We start from the raw sequence: 15,036 nt of genomic DNA, 5'->3' as shown, positions 1-15,036 counted from the left end.
TTGAAAAGAAGTAAGTTTTTATTTTATATTTTGTCAGGATGGTGGCGCTGTAACTCCAATTTGGACACTATAGTTTGTAGAAGAAAAGAACCCGGAAGTGAATATCACGTGACTATCGTTTACTTCTGTCATGAATCTCGATCTAACAATGTTATGAACTAAATACTAAGAATACTGTTAATTTCAATGTACATGTACCTTTGTGGGATATTTATGCTTATGAAATTATGTATTACATAATTGAAGATGTATTAAAAGGGTTAGGAAGCGGTGAAATAAGCCTAGCTAAATCAGGTTAGCCACTTAGCATCGGTCCCCATGGCGGCTCCTACTGGACCAGCCTCTGCTCCGGTTCTCAGGTGCGTGTATTTTTTATCCTCTTTATATTTATGATTTATATATCTACTTCTGATAAAAGCCAATGCGCTCGTACTGTCTTTAATACAAAGGGTTCCACTAAAGTACTTACAGATTGATCATATCTAAAGTAAACATACAGCGCAACTAGCATCTTGTTTACATTATGTTAAACGTGTATTAATTAAACTACTTTATTTTCAGCCAAAAGCAACGTCGTTCTGTTTTGAGGAAAGAAAGAAGAAAACGCAAACGTCAAGCTTTGGCCAAGTCCAGAGAAAATGGTATGAAGTGAGCTGTTAATATTGTGGGGTCAATTAATTTCATTCAGCAGCTCAAATAATTAATGTTCATTAATTATGTGCTAACTTTTATGTGTAGGTGTGAATGATGATGCAGATGAAGAGCTCGAAGAACTTGGAGATGACAATGAAGAAGATAAAATTGCAGAAGAGGAGAGGTACCATAATATTACGCTAAAATAATTGATGATGATGATGATGATGATGATGATTAAATCAACATCTAACATATTATGGTGCTTGTTTTTAGGCAGCGACTACATGAAGAGTGGTTGGAGAGGGAGCGTCTGGCTCAAGAGGAGTTCAGACTGAAGATGGAAAAAGAGGAGGCTGCACAGAGACGAAGAGAGGAGGAAGAGGTGACTTTTGTTTTGTTTTTTTGCAAAATTATTAGATAGACTGTGCCTTGCAGTTTGACACTTGATATGTTGTGAACTATTTTACCAATTTTAATATTTTAAAATAAATTTTGGTGCTTGGTTTGCTGATATTTATAGAATTAAATTATTATCCAGACAGTGGTGGAAGGTAACAGACTACAAGTAGTAAAGTAGAATTCTGAGGTATCTACTTTATTTAAGTGCATTTTGGATACTTTTTACTTTTACTTACTTCACTACATTTGAGAGAACTAGATGGAAAAGTAAAAAGCACTTTTCATATGATTTGAGGGGTTATTTTTTACCATGTTTGTGGTAACATCCTGAAGTTTCACTATGCTTTAACAAATTAACAACACTTGTGTGAAGTACTTTTACTTTTTAGTCTTAAAGAACATTTTTAAAGTACTTTGAGTTGTACTTAAACTTTTACTTAACAAAATTTTCTTTATGTGATACTTTTACATAAGTAACTTTAAGTACTTTAACCTAAGTAACAAAATTGATCGGCATCGAATCAGCATTATAGATCTAGTTTATAAGTGATGCAATTGTGGATTTTTTTTTTCACTATTGTTCATTCAAATTTTATAACTCACACTATCTATCGTGCCCTGAACTGTTTGTCCTTGTTGTTCTGTTTTGTCTCTGCAGCGGCTGATAAAAGAGGAATGGGAGGCTCGGCAGAGAAAAGAGGAGGAGGAGCAGGAGCAGAAGAGGCAGGAGAAGAGAGACAGAGAGGTGATACGTGCTTCGGGATGCTAGCACTGAGAAACATATCCTCCTCTGCAGAGTTTGGAGCATTAAGTTCATTATATAAACATTCTGAATTAGGCTTTTTGATTGCTTTGCTTTCGAGAATGTATTTTCCATGTGAACTGTTGTAAAGTACTCCTTAACTGAGCAACACAAATGTCATAAACATCTCCTTAACTAAGATGCACACTAAAAGAAACATGAACTCACCTCGTACAAGGATGTATCTTTTACAGTGTTTCAGATGGATTTGAACGGTCAACGTTATTCTCAGCATTTTTACAGTCTTTTTACATGTGTGGTCTTAACTGTTGGTGAGCAGATATGTCTTTGTTCTGACTCCTTTTACAAGCCCTGTCTTTGCACCATTTATAGGAGGCTGTTCAGAAAATGTTGGATGAAGCAGAAAGTCAGGTAAAAACACAATACTGTGTATTAGTTCTTCTCAAACCTTTAAAGCTGCATTACGTAACTTTTTTTTTGGTAGCGGCTTTGTCATATTCTTGTCTCCATGGAGATTTGATTATTTGCCTAGAAGGTTCTGCTGAATGGCATTGAAGTTAGCCATCCTTCATTTATTGTCAAAGTGCTCAAAATGACCAACCAAATTACCAAAATTATGGACATGGAGAAGTTTAATGTCACTCTGTAGAACATTTCAGGCAAAGCATTAACATCTCTATGGAGACAAAGGGATGATGAATGTGCCACCAGAAATCAACCACTAAAGTAAAATGTTAAGCTTTTCACAAACTATTTGGACTTGACTGGATCTTGACTAAACTAGATCTTGAATGAAACTCAAATATACCCAAGTAAACCTACTAAGAACCAAGTGACAAGCCCAAACTTTAATGCAAGACTAAACCATAAAGCAAATTAATGTCTTGAATATTGTAATAGAATTATCATAGTTGTTCAGTCAGTTATATCATATAAACATAATAATTCCTTTGTTTCTCATGTGCACAGTTGGAAAATGGAGGTGCCTGGAGGAATCCTGAAGGTCCGGCGACTGAAAACTCAAAGAACTACGGCACTGAGCGAGACGTGGCAAACTGCCCCTTCTTTCTCAAGACTGGAGCCTGTCGATTTGGAGACAGGTATTACACATGTCATTTTTTGTTCTATCTTTCTATACCTTACTAAAATAAGTTTATAGCTTTATTAATTTCAAAAACTCACATTCAATAGAGCTTATTAATAATCATCTTTTTTAAATAATAATGTTCCGCAGAAAGATTCTTGGGGTGGGTCTCTTGTCAAGCTGACATGTTTTTTTTTGTTTTTTTTACTATGGATTGTACTTGGACAACTCAGGGATTACAGACACCTTTATTAAAACAAAAGGAAATTCAGCAACTAAAACAAGTGTCCAGTGTGGGTAATGGAGCCATCTTGTTAAAAAACAATTACTATCTTGTATCATAATATGAAATCGTAGAGTAAACATGATGATGTAATGGGTTCAGGTTTCTTTAGTTTGTCTCTTCATTGACAAATGTGGCTCAGAGCAATGGTCACCAGCATTAACATGTATTACAACACAATATTGATACTTTGCAGCTGATATATTGTTCTATTATTTTTTTTAGTACTTTGATATTTGTCTTCAAATGTAAAGTGCACTATGAATACAGTTATTATTATTATATTCCTTGGGGGGTGATGGTAACTGTAGACACTGTTCTATGTGAAACTTTGTTACTCAAGTTAGACTTTAATCTGAGTTTTATTTTAACATAATCTGGCCTAGTTGGAACTACAACAGGTGATCTGATTTGTAGTGTTAAAAAAGTCTGTCAGACACAAAATTACAGTCACAAGCCAGCTAGCATTAGCCAACAGTTTTTCAGATAGACACGCTCACCTTCTTGTTGAAAATCAAACACCTAAACAGAACCATGAATGCTCACATTGATCACAGGCTCCTTAAAATATTTTGTGATACATCAATTTTTTAAATTTTTTCTTGATATTTCAGATTATTTAAAAATAAAAAACGTGTTCATTGTGCCACCATGGTAGCAGCTCAACATTTCTTCATAGATAAACATGTAGAACATCACTGTCACTGTAAAATATACCATCAGTCAGGCTTCACACATGTTGTTAGTACATTTTAAAGACTGTCAAAATCTCCCAATTGACCCCTCTGTCTTACTGTTAGATGCTCCCGTAAGCATGCCCACCCCAGCAGCAGCACGACCCTCCTGATCCGCTCCATGTTCTTCACTTTTGGGATGGAGCAGTCGAAACGGGACGACTTCGACATGGACTCGTGTTTGGAGCACAGTGAGGAGGAGCTTCATGAGAGCTTCATCGACTTTTACCACGACGTCCTGCCCGAGTTTAGGAGCGTTGGGACAGTGGTGCAATTCAAGGTTTGGCTTTGGTTTTTCTTAAAGGTTCTACATTACTAAGAAAACTTAAATGTATTTTTGTATTATAAAGTGTACTGTAGAAAATTGTTTTTTGTTGTTTTTTTACAGGTTAGCTGCAATTATGAGTCTCATCTGAGAGGAAATGTCTACGTCCAATTTGAAACGTAAGAATCAAACTACATTTTTTGTCCCATAACTGATTTTTCCCTATAGATTAAACAGTGCTATTGGTTGTCTAATTCCGCAATCGTCCAGGTCTGACTCATAGTAAAAGCCAAAGGTAAAATCTGTCAACTGGACATAAAGTTGAAGGAGTGAAGACGTTTCGCTGCTCATCCAAGCCGCTTCTTCAATTCTGATCAGATTACTGATGGACACTGCCTCATATCTATTTGAAGGGAAGAGATAACTACACTGAAACTGAAACTGAAACCAGCTATTTACAGTTTCTGTAAGTAGGCTAGGTCTATTGAGCTACACTAAGATGGATATATGGCAGTGTCCAGCAATCTGACCAGAACAGAAGAAGCAGCTGGGATGAGCAGCGACATGTCTTCACTCCTATAACCTTTTGTAAAGTTCAGATTTTACTTTTAGCTCCCAGTTCTATTGCTTGTATTCTCTGTTCTATTTTTCCACTGACTGTTAATGTGTAAACCACCTTGCATTTTGTTCAGTAGTGTATGAGTAGGACATGTGAATCAGTGACTACTTTTCTTTTGTTTATTTTCTCATCTCTCCAGGGAGGAGCAGTGTCAGGAGGCTTTGATAAAGTTCAATGGTCGCTGGTACGCAGGACGGCAGCTTCACTGTGAGCTGTGTCCTGTAACTCGATGGAAGAACGCCATTTGTGGTAAACTCTGCTGTTGGAAGTCACTCAGTCAATAGGCTTACTCAGATTTAATTATTTATCTTTACATATTGTGCTTGTGTCTGCTATATAATTATAATATATGACACCTGTGGATCATTCCCTTACAAATTGCACATTTTAAATCGCAATATTAGTCTAAACAACTTAATAAAAGAAACAAATCCGTTAGCTTCCGCGTTGGAAAGCGGAGGTGCCCAATGGGAGCTGATGTCACCGTAAACGTCACAACAAAGACCGGTGAAGTCGTTAGCCCCTCCTATGGATACCTGCAGATCACACTAGCGATTTGTACCAACCATCTGGACCTTTGCAATGCTTCCAAATCTTACGCATATCACCGGTTTAAAAAAATAAAATTGAAGACTGAAGTACAGACCAGTGGGAGGTGGTGAAAAGGGTGGTTGATCGGCAGTATGTCGTCTTGAAAATAAGCGATTAAAGATTTCTCTAATACGGACAAATGACTCCACATACATAAAATAAGTACAACTTTGAGGGGGTAAATGAGGAAAAAGTCAATTTTGCATGGTAAATCTGCTTTAAGTTGAATTAAATTTGGTCTTTTTCTCATATTTCTCATAATTTCATTGACCAAATAAAAGAAGATTTTGTTATTGTACCTTTTTTATTAGCTCACATAAAGAGATTCCCAATTTATTTGTGGATTTCAGCTTCCTGTTTGTAGGCGGCATTTTGTGGACTTTTTTTTGTGAATTATTTAATTTTTGTTAATTAATCATTATGGTTCATCACTCTGAAACCCATTGACAGCACTATTACCACTCTTTCAGCAGTGTAGAAAATTTAGATGTAAAACAGAAGTGTACATTATATTTTCATGACAATTTTTAAGTATTTGATCTACAATAAAGATAAAATTTATAATCAGATTTTGAACCCATTTCTTGCTTTTAGGCTTGTTCGACAGACAGAAGTGCCCCAAAGGGAAGAACTGCAACTTTTTACACGTTTTCCGTAATCCGGGCAACGAGTTTTGGGAGGCAGACCGTGACATATCACCCGACAGGAGAAACCGAAGAGAGGGGTGGCATTCGGAAAGACGGAGTGACCGATCATGGAGGCAACGAAGCCCACCCAGGTCCGAGAGGTCGTACAGGGGGGAGAGGTGGGCGGAGGATAGGGGGTCGCGGTCAAGATATAGTGAAAGGCGTCATAGCAGAAGTATAAATAGGTCCAGGAGTCGCAGTTGGGACCGGAGTAGACGAAGGAGGAGCAGGAGTAAAGATCGGGATTGGGAATCTAGTAGAATGGATAAGGATTCGCGATCTAGGAGCAGAAGTAGAGAGAGGACAAGACCCAAAAGAAGTCAAAGCCCAAAGCATGATGGAAAAACTAAAAGCCCTAAAGAAGACAACGATGGCAGCCCCAAAAAACACCACAAACATTCGAAAAAGAGCAAAAAGAAAAGTAAGAAAAAGCATAAAAAGAAAAGCAAAGAATCACCAAAAACAAGTTCAGGAGATTCAGATGAAGAAATTACAAGAACAACTCCCGAAACTGAGGACAAGAAGGAAGTGTGTGTTAAACAGGAAGCTGAGGAGGTAAAAAGTTTTCTCGAAATTGTGAAAAAAGAGGTTGATGAAAACACTGATGAATCTTTACAAAATAAAAGCTAGGAGCAAACGTAGAAACGAAAGTCCCAAAACAGGATACGTTTTTCAGTTTTAAGTCCGGTTGGTTTGACTTGTAAAAAATGTATATATGTTGCTTTGTTTCATTAAAAAGAAAAACACTCACAAATTGTCTTTTTGAATACATTTATTAATATGTAAAATAAAAATGTTGAGGCAGTGTCATAAAAAAGTAACATGAGCTGAGTACATCTTTTTTCAATTATATTCAACAAAACATTTAGCAATTTCACCTTTTATATCCTATCGGAGTTAGGGTGGGTCTACAATACTTTTTGCTTTTTTAATAGAAAAAAAAAAAATCCCACAACACAGTGATCTTTGGTCATAATGTTAATTCTAGGTATACTTCATATATATGTGTATACCGTTTTGCATACCTAATGTAAAATGCCACAAGCTGTTTTCAATTGAATAAGGCTTTTGATCAATTTATCATTACAGTTTATAATATTACATATTTATTATGAATTCATTTCTGTTTGATTCCTACATAGTATGCCATAAAAAAGCACAATATAGGCCTGTCATCATAAATACTACATGGACTTCTCATTCAATACATGACAAGATGGGACAATCAAGAGAAACTAACTTCTGAAGTGCTGCATTTTGTTATTTATTGCAGCTCATATATATATATATATTTTTACAAAACTGCACATTTAATATTTTTTTGAAGATAATTGTGCTTTATGGTTTGACTCTGAAAGGCTCTCGATTTACTGGTCAGTGCATGTTCCTACCCTCACCTATGGTCATGACCTTTGGGTGAAGACCATAGATGAGGGTAGGCCCTGGAGAAGCAGAAGAAAATGGATGGATAGGTTTGGTTTCAATATTATCATTTATCCTCTACTTCAGCAATATATCGCACTTCAAAATGAGTTATCATGACAGGCCTAGCACAATATAGCGTTTTAATATGTTTATTTTCTCCTGAATAAAGCTATGGACATTTGGGGTGTGACCTGAGACTTTCAACAGGCCAATTAAGACAACTCAAGAACAAGAATAATAATACGATACATTAGCTACATTTAGGAAAAAGAATACTACAATTAACACTGGTTAAAGGGGACATGCTAACTACACTTAGATCTGATTGTGGGAGTTGGGTCGAAATGATTAGTTGCTAGTTTTCATAAAAATTGTAAGTAGCACCTTTCAGGCCATAAAATTTCCCAAATCCGAGAGTTTGTTGTTGCTACATTATCGACTATGGCAGTGGTTCTCAAACTGTAGGACAAGTCCCATTAGTGGCCCTTTATGTGCACTTCAGACTTGGTTTTAGTCCTGGTTTGGTCTTTGTTCTAGCATAGACCTGATTAAGTAATTTGATTCGACCTGAATTATGTTAAAATTGGCAAAAATGAGAGCAAATTCAAAACTTGGACCAAAACTTATTTTTTTTTATGTTTTTTATATACTTAGTTAAAATCAGGACTTAACCAAGTCTTAGTTTAAACACATTTCAGACCTGGAATTGGCCTGCTTTAATTTTGGACCACGGTTAGTCCTTATTTAGTTCTGGTATACTCCCATTTGAATTCACATTTTACTTCATTGAAGATGCTACAACACAGGCCAAATGTTTTCTCAAATGGTAGTGATGGGGAGATGAACACCAAAAATCAATACTTGACATGAGATTGGAATGTATTTACTCTCATTCTCACTGTTTTTAATACAGTTTTCCTGAAATTCATTGCTTATATTTTAGTTTATCTGCACCTACTTAATTTTTAAAACATTTCAAACAAGGGTGGAGCAAAAATAATGACATGTATAAGTTTAATTAGAGGAGTTTCAAAGGATTTTAATCACTTTAAGTCTCTGCCGATACCCGATATCAACAAATACCAGTGAGGAGACGGCAAGTATTGCAACCGGTATCTATTTATTTTTGTATAAAGGAAATACTTTTTGCCATCATATTACTTGGTGTTGGTAAACAAAACCCCCTGGCATTACCCATCACTATCAAATGGTGCTTGTTCTGAACAGTTTGAGAATCACAAAATACTGTACATGGGGTTCAATGGGAGTGAACATGGGTAATTGTGCTGCTTGGTCATAGAAAGGTTTTCATTTTTACACAGAAAGACAACAAAACCACAATTGGCACCACAGCAAAGACATCACAAGGGATTGGGAACACGGTACAGAATCTACAGTACGGTGATGATCAAAATATTCACAACACTGACGAGAAAATGGAGGAAATATGGGGGAGTTGTGATATGATTTTATATTGATGGTTTATGTCAGGCCAATCTCCTCCAACACACTGCGTGGGGCCTCAGCTTCCTGTAAAGAAAAGATAAAGATGACACAACAGTTTGAATATTCTTGCATCAGCCATATGTGGTGTCCGTGAACAAATTTTGCAGAGTACGCTACAAAAACAGTGTTGGGACCTTGCTAAAATGGGTCATTGAGTACCTATTCTGTCAGGAACGATGGAGAAAACAGGACAAAGTGGGGCAGCAGAGCCCCTATGAAGATATACACTGCCTGGCCAAAAAAACTGTCGCCACCTGGATTTAACTAAACAAATAGGTTAGGGTTCAACAGCAGTATGTGTTCAAAGACTGAAGTCAGCTGACACCTGAATATACTGAATGACCAGGTTATAACATCAATGGATTTCTGGGCATATTTCAAGATGACAATGCCAGGATTCATCGGGCTCAGATTGTGAAAGAGTGGATCAGGAGCATGAGACGTCATTTTCACACATGGATTGACCACCAGAGTCCAGACCTTAACCCCATTGAGAAACTATGGGATGTGCTGGAGAAGCTTTGAGCAGCGTCAGACTCGACCAGCCTCAATGCAAGATCTTGGTGAAAAATTAATGCAACACCGGATGGAAATAAATCTTGTGACATTGCAGAAGCGAAATCGAAACAACCTTTTTTTTTTTTTGGCCAGGCAGTGTTTTATGGATAATATGGTACAAAACTAGACTCAAACCAGGGACCACATTGTTCTGGGGTAAAGGCTTCATCTATTTCAGTATTGAATAAGAAATAAACAAAAATGTAACTTGTGTTGATTGGGTCTGGAGGTGCTATCTTGCTCCATAATGACAAAATGCATTTGACATAATTCAATGGTCACTAATAAACCTAAAACTAAAAACTAAAACTATGTACTTCATGAGATCTCATGTCACGGGTTCCTACGACCGCATCTGTACTTTAAATGAATATCTCATTGTGCCAGTCCCTCATTATAAATGCCTCAGTATTTGGTTGGATAGCAGGCTATCTTTTCTATCTTTTAAAACACACATTGACAACCTTCACAAAAACTTACAATTCAAATAGGTTTTGTTTAAAGCTATAAAGCCTGTTTTTCATATAAAAATAGGAAAATATTAATTCAATCTACAGTCTTGTCTTCACTGGATTATAGCGACATTATTTATGATTACGCAGCAAAGACCAAACCTTGATACTTTTTACCCACACCGTACTTCGTCTTGTTACTTTTGACAGTTACTACACTCACCACTGTAATCTGTAGAGCAGGGTTGACCTCACTACAGACCCATAGACTTATACACAGCCACATCTTCATTTACAAAGCTACATTTTACTATGCATTTAGTTCATTGTAAATGTTATACATTTGAATCAGTGTACTCAGTACTCCTTTCTAAATGAAATCAATAGGACTTACTGATAAAATAAAATTGTACTGATTCATTCACTATTTTCACTATTAATTTTTGTTGTTGTTTTTATATTTCTTGTTATATTTTTTCTTTATTTTTGTATTTATTTTGTGACATTGCTACCATTTTGTTGTTGTTTGTCTTGTTTAGAGAACAGAAATGTTATTTATGTAATATGTATTATTTATTTATGTATTTTTAGAATCATTGTGCCTGAAAACATTGATGTCAGGTTCCATATAAAACTAACTAAACTAAAATATAGTAAAATAAACTAAAGTAAAGACGCAGCTTGGATGAGCAGCATAATGTCTTCACTCTAAAACTTTTGTCCCCATTGACAGATTTGAATTTTTCTTTTACTGTGGATCGTACCTGGACCACTGAGGGATTACAAACACAGCTGCATTAATGTTTCATATTACATTTGTGCAGTTAGTAGTTTAACAAAGAAGTACAGTTGTTAAAATGTATTCAGTTGCTAAAAGTAGTGATAGCAGAATATCATGTGTTATATATTGACCATCGCAAGTAAGTAGGCAAAATCATCAGATCATCCAATCTGAAGCCATGTATCATGTATAGTATTGGATCGTGAAAGACACTGTGATTCCCGCCCTAGTACGTAAACAATGAGAATATTTTTGAAAGAAATCTATCATAGAATCAATATCGAAACACTGACTCCTTCCCCCATCTAAGAGTCCATAAATGTTTTACAGTTTAGGAGTGTACCTCTTGCAGCAGATCGGCCTGTTCGATTGCCTTTAGCACGTTCTTCTTGGATGTCTCCTGAGCCTCTCCTCCCAACAGGAACTCATCCAGGATAAAGTAGGCTTTCTCAAAATTGAAAATAATGTCCAGCTCACAAACCTACGAGGGAACAAAGAAAGTACAGGGTCAGAAATACAGCTGCAAGATCAACTGAAATGGAATCGAAATCACAATCTCAAAAGACTGTACAATATTGACTCAATATATGAAATCTGGGCCAGTATTTATTGTGTGTACTTTTTCTTTGCACTACTGGCAAATTTGTGGGTTTTTTTGGTTGTATGATAACTTTTATGACATAAACTAAGGAATAAAATGCTTAATATTGCTGTTTATTTATCGCAGCTCATGTTTTTTAACAATATTGTAGATTTAGAATAGTTTTTGTGGTTTAAATCTGCTCTTGGGTTGTTGTGTCAGTGGCATAATTGAGTTGCTACATTATCGTTTATCATGTATTTTTACCTCAGCAAAATATCGTACTGCATAATTTGTTATCGTGACAAGCCTAAATAGATCATCATAATTTCTGGTCTGGTCTTATCTTATATAAAAGCTGCTAAACCTGTAGTTTAGATCTATACCAATATGTTCTGAAATGTGACTTTTGTGAGGTCAGTTTATATTTCAGTCTTTGGATGCAATTAAAATATTAACTTTAAACAAAATCCTTTTATTAAAATATAAATTGCATATCTAATCACAATAGCAACTGCAATCATATACTGTCCCCAAATTCATTGATCAGAAAGTCTAAAAACAGTTCATTTTAGTGTCGTCTGGTGTCCTGCAAAACTTACACTGCCAAAGTACTTGTCCAGCAGCTCAACGTATCTGTGAATGATCTCCAGGGTGATCAGCTCGTTGTCCTGGTCTTCAACAGCGCAGCAGAAATACAAACTTGCATATCTGAAATGACACAGAATTTTAGACTGTGTTCACACATGCACAATCCAACTCCACATCAAAATTGGGACTGGGATTGGGACTACACCTGGAACTAAATCTGGACTAGATCAGACTAGGCCAGGTCTAAACCAGGACTACAACAGGACCAAGCCAAATCAACATAAAGAAGGTATCAAATCGAGACCAAACCAGGACAAGTGTGAATGCAATGTTGTTTTATTAGAGGCAAAAGTAGCTCCGCTGGTGCTCAATGATCTGAAGGTTGGAAGTTCAAATCGCGCTTTCGACATTAACATCATAGGTTGAGAGGTCAGACCCATTGACCCACAGGTTGGCGGTGCTATTCCAGTGCCCATAAATGATTGTGTCCTTTGGCAAGACACTTACCCACCCTGTGCACAATGATGTATGAATGTGTGTGTGAATGGGTGAGTGGTTCCTTGATGTAAAGTGCTTTGAGTGCCTTGAAGGTGGAAATGATGATTTACCACTTAGCAATATATATTAAGTTATTTTTTTTTTAATTTGTCATTCATGCATGCAAGTTCAACTAAATAACAGAGTAGATGGATGGTTAGTTATATGTGACTTCATTGGAGAGGTCTTCACGATTTGGCAAGCTTAGATAGATTGGATGTAAATATGGATGTAGGACAACGGGTGTAAAGTAGCTATTGTGCTAATTCCGGCATATTTACATTGATGCTGTTTGTTGACATGTTGATTAATATGCACTGTCCTAATTAAAATAAATAAATAAATAAAAATAAATAAATAAAATAAATTTAGATGTTTTAATCCTGCTTAGAGACCTTAGTACATGTTTAGTTTGGGGTCTGGTTTAGGGTCTGATGGTCCGGCCACTCATCTATCCATTTTCTTAAGCTTATCCAGGGCCGGGTAGCAGGGGCAGCAGTCCAGGCAGGTACTCCCAGGCTTGCCTCACCCCAGACACTTCCTCTAGCTCCTCCCCTGGTCTACTTGAATATTAAACTGACTAATTCTAATTCTCATTTAACCTTGGTCCTTCAAGCTACCTTTAGTCAGTTGAAAATGGGTCCCCAAAAAAGGCAAAACATTTTCAAAGATGTATGAAATTGTTGTCAGTACAATAACAATGAACCAATTCTACTATTATTACTCTGCACTTCAGTACTCACGACAGGATTAAACACAGGGACATTTGAATTAGATTTTAATTTACATGACATTTACTGAACTAACTGTAATCGTTCACGATCTGAGTCACGGTCTCTACTAGCCTCTTTGTTTTTGTTGTGTTCAACGCCAATAATGTAATAATATTCAGCATTTTCAGTGCATCTCTGAATCATTGTTGTCCATTGTGGAGCTGTGAATTGTGAGGGGGTGGCGGTTTGGCATCAAAACACAACAGACTGTTTCAAGTGAATTTAAAAATAAAATCTTCAGAGATGAACACACTTTGGTTTCAAGCTTTTCAGTTAGGAATAAAAGATATAAAATTATTCATCTATCGCCTTCAATTTAACTTGTGATTTTAAATATAAAACCATTTATAATTGTACAGTATTAGTTACACAAGGGTTGCTTAAAGAAAAAGAAATCACGACCAAAGATAGTACTAGTAACTTGTGCACACAGATGGCAACTATTTCACCTCCCCCATTCTTTCTAAAAACTTCTTTGTGAACAATATTAGTGCATGGTAATGTTTATTTTACAAAACAGAGCTAGAATTTTATGTTAACTACAACTTTAACACTTTGTCTAATGATGGCATGAGTACTTCCAATGTAACAACAGACTGACTTTGGACTATATACTGTACAATTTTCCCCCTCACCTCTTATAGACAATCTTGAGGTCCCTCCACTCCAGAAAACTGCACATTTTGGGTTTTCGGGCCAAAATGGTCTGAACCAGATCCCTGGAGATCTTCTTCCGTTCTTTGTCAGACAGAGGCACGTACCATTTCTGTAAGCGCAGTTTCCCCTGACGGCTAAACAACAGCATGAACTGCATCTACAGGAAAAGGAAAACATTAGTCCAATCTGTCCATTTGTGCAATTACAATGAGCCATTTGGGCATGTAATGAAACCGGTCGATCTTTAAAAATACATGTATATATAAAATTACATAATTCTTTATAATGATGTATGAATATATGTATGCAATCCTTTTTCCTTGAGTTTATAAAATGTAAACGTGGACTGCACAGAACTAAAAAAAAAATGGCAAAAGATGACTAGACAGGAACTACAATAGCTAACCAGACCAGATAGAGATACAACACTTTTGACAATAATATATATACGTGCCAGTTTTATAATGCTGATGAAAGTACAGCTAGCTCGGGACATTGATTGATTATATTGAGTTGTATGCGCTCTTTCTAATTAAGCCCAATAACAACACAAGAAAGTGTAATTTGCGCCCCCTCCTGCGACGCGTAGCAGCGGTCTATCTACACAAATACAAATCCTTACCATTGATGAGGGGTTGGTCTTGTCTTTTGGCTTTTTCTCTGACAATTCAAGCGACAAACATGGCAAAAATAGCACAAAGTGTGAGCAGAAGTCAGTATTGTCTCGCCTGTTAGCCTGCTGGATGCTACACCAGCTAACAGCACGACGGTGGAGACAGGCCTGCTCTGATTGGCTGAGGGAGCCTGAGCGCTGCGATCTGATTGGCTGAAAAATCCCGTTATTTGCTAAATCAACAAAATACTTTTTATACTTTTAACAGCAATTGTTTTATTTTATGCTATTTATTTATTAGACTTCTTTTCTTTTGATTCATTACATATTATATTTTTACACGAAAAGCAGGATTTTATTTTATTTTTTTTTTCATTTACGCAATAATTTACTTAGATTTTATTATTTTTATTAAATGTATTATTCATTGTTATTGCATGTATATTATTCTAATTATTTTTATTTTTATAATCCACTCCTACTAAAAGAAAATTCTACCTTTT

At 36.2% G+C, this 15,036-nt stretch overlaps 2 protein-coding genes across 2 annotated transcripts; one reads left to right on the top strand and one right to left on the bottom strand.

Moving 5' to 3' along the window:
- The first annotated feature begins 76 nt into the window (after positions 1-76).
- zrsr2 (zinc finger (CCCH type), RNA-binding motif and serine/arginine rich 2) lies at positions 77-6,805 on the top strand. The gene is made up of 11 exons (XM_033983711.2): positions 77-359; positions 562-641; positions 739-817; positions 910-1,018; positions 1,694-1,780; positions 2,171-2,209; positions 2,768-2,898; positions 3,966-4,179; positions 4,288-4,343; positions 4,923-5,032; positions 5,969-6,805. The coding sequence occupies exons 1-11, from the start codon at positions 319-321 to the stop codon at positions 6,688-6,690; spliced, it is 1,668 nt and encodes a 555-aa protein (XP_033839602.1). The 5' UTR covers positions 77-318; the 3' UTR covers positions 6,691-6,805.
- Positions 6,806-8,728: 1,923 nt separating this feature from the next.
- On the bottom strand, positions 8,729-14,702 carry LOC117386365 (AP-1 complex subunit sigma-2-like). The gene is made up of 5 exons (XM_033983722.2): positions 14,543-14,702; positions 13,899-14,077; positions 11,965-12,073; positions 11,126-11,263; positions 8,729-9,015 (listed from the first exon to the last, which is right to left on the bottom strand). Exons 1-5 carry the CDS (start codon positions 14,543-14,545, stop codon positions 8,968-8,970), a joined length of 477 nt encoding a protein of 158 aa, XP_033839613.1. The 5' UTR covers positions 14,546-14,702; the 3' UTR covers positions 8,729-8,967.
- Between the last annotated feature and the right edge of the window lie 334 nt (positions 14,703-15,036).

The sequence above is a fragment of the Periophthalmus magnuspinnatus genome, chromosome 3 (genome assembly GCF_009829125.3).
Source record: "Periophthalmus magnuspinnatus isolate fPerMag1 chromosome 3, fPerMag1.2.pri, whole genome shotgun sequence".
In the NCBI taxonomy this organism is placed as follows: domain Eukaryota; kingdom Metazoa; phylum Chordata; class Actinopteri; order Gobiiformes; family Gobiidae; genus Periophthalmus; species Periophthalmus magnuspinnatus.
Note: the sequence above shows the minus strand (reverse complement) of the source record. Positions and strands in the feature narration are given on the sequence as shown.

Coding starts and splice junctions, on each gene's coding strand:
- zrsr2 (XM_033983711.2), top strand. CDS start 319: ATGGCGGCTCCTACTGGACCAGCCTCTGCTCCGGTTCTCAG. Junction 360..561: donor GCCTCTGCTCCGGTTCTCAG/GTGCGTGTATTT, acceptor CTTTATTTTCAG/CCAAAAGCAACGTCGTTCTG. Junction 1,019..1,693: donor GACGAAGAGAGGAGGAAGAG/GTGACTTTTGTT, acceptor TTGTCTCTGCAG/CGGCTGATAAAAGAGGAATG.
- LOC117386365 (XM_033983722.2), bottom strand. Junction 11,264..11,964: donor TGGACAAGTACTTTGGCAGT/GTAAGTTTTGCA, acceptor GTTCCCTCGTAG/GTTTGTGAGCTGGACATTAT. Junction 9,016..11,125: donor AGGCCGATCTGCTGCAAGAG/GTACACTCCTAA, acceptor TTTTCTTTACAG/GAAGCTGAGGCCCCACGCAG.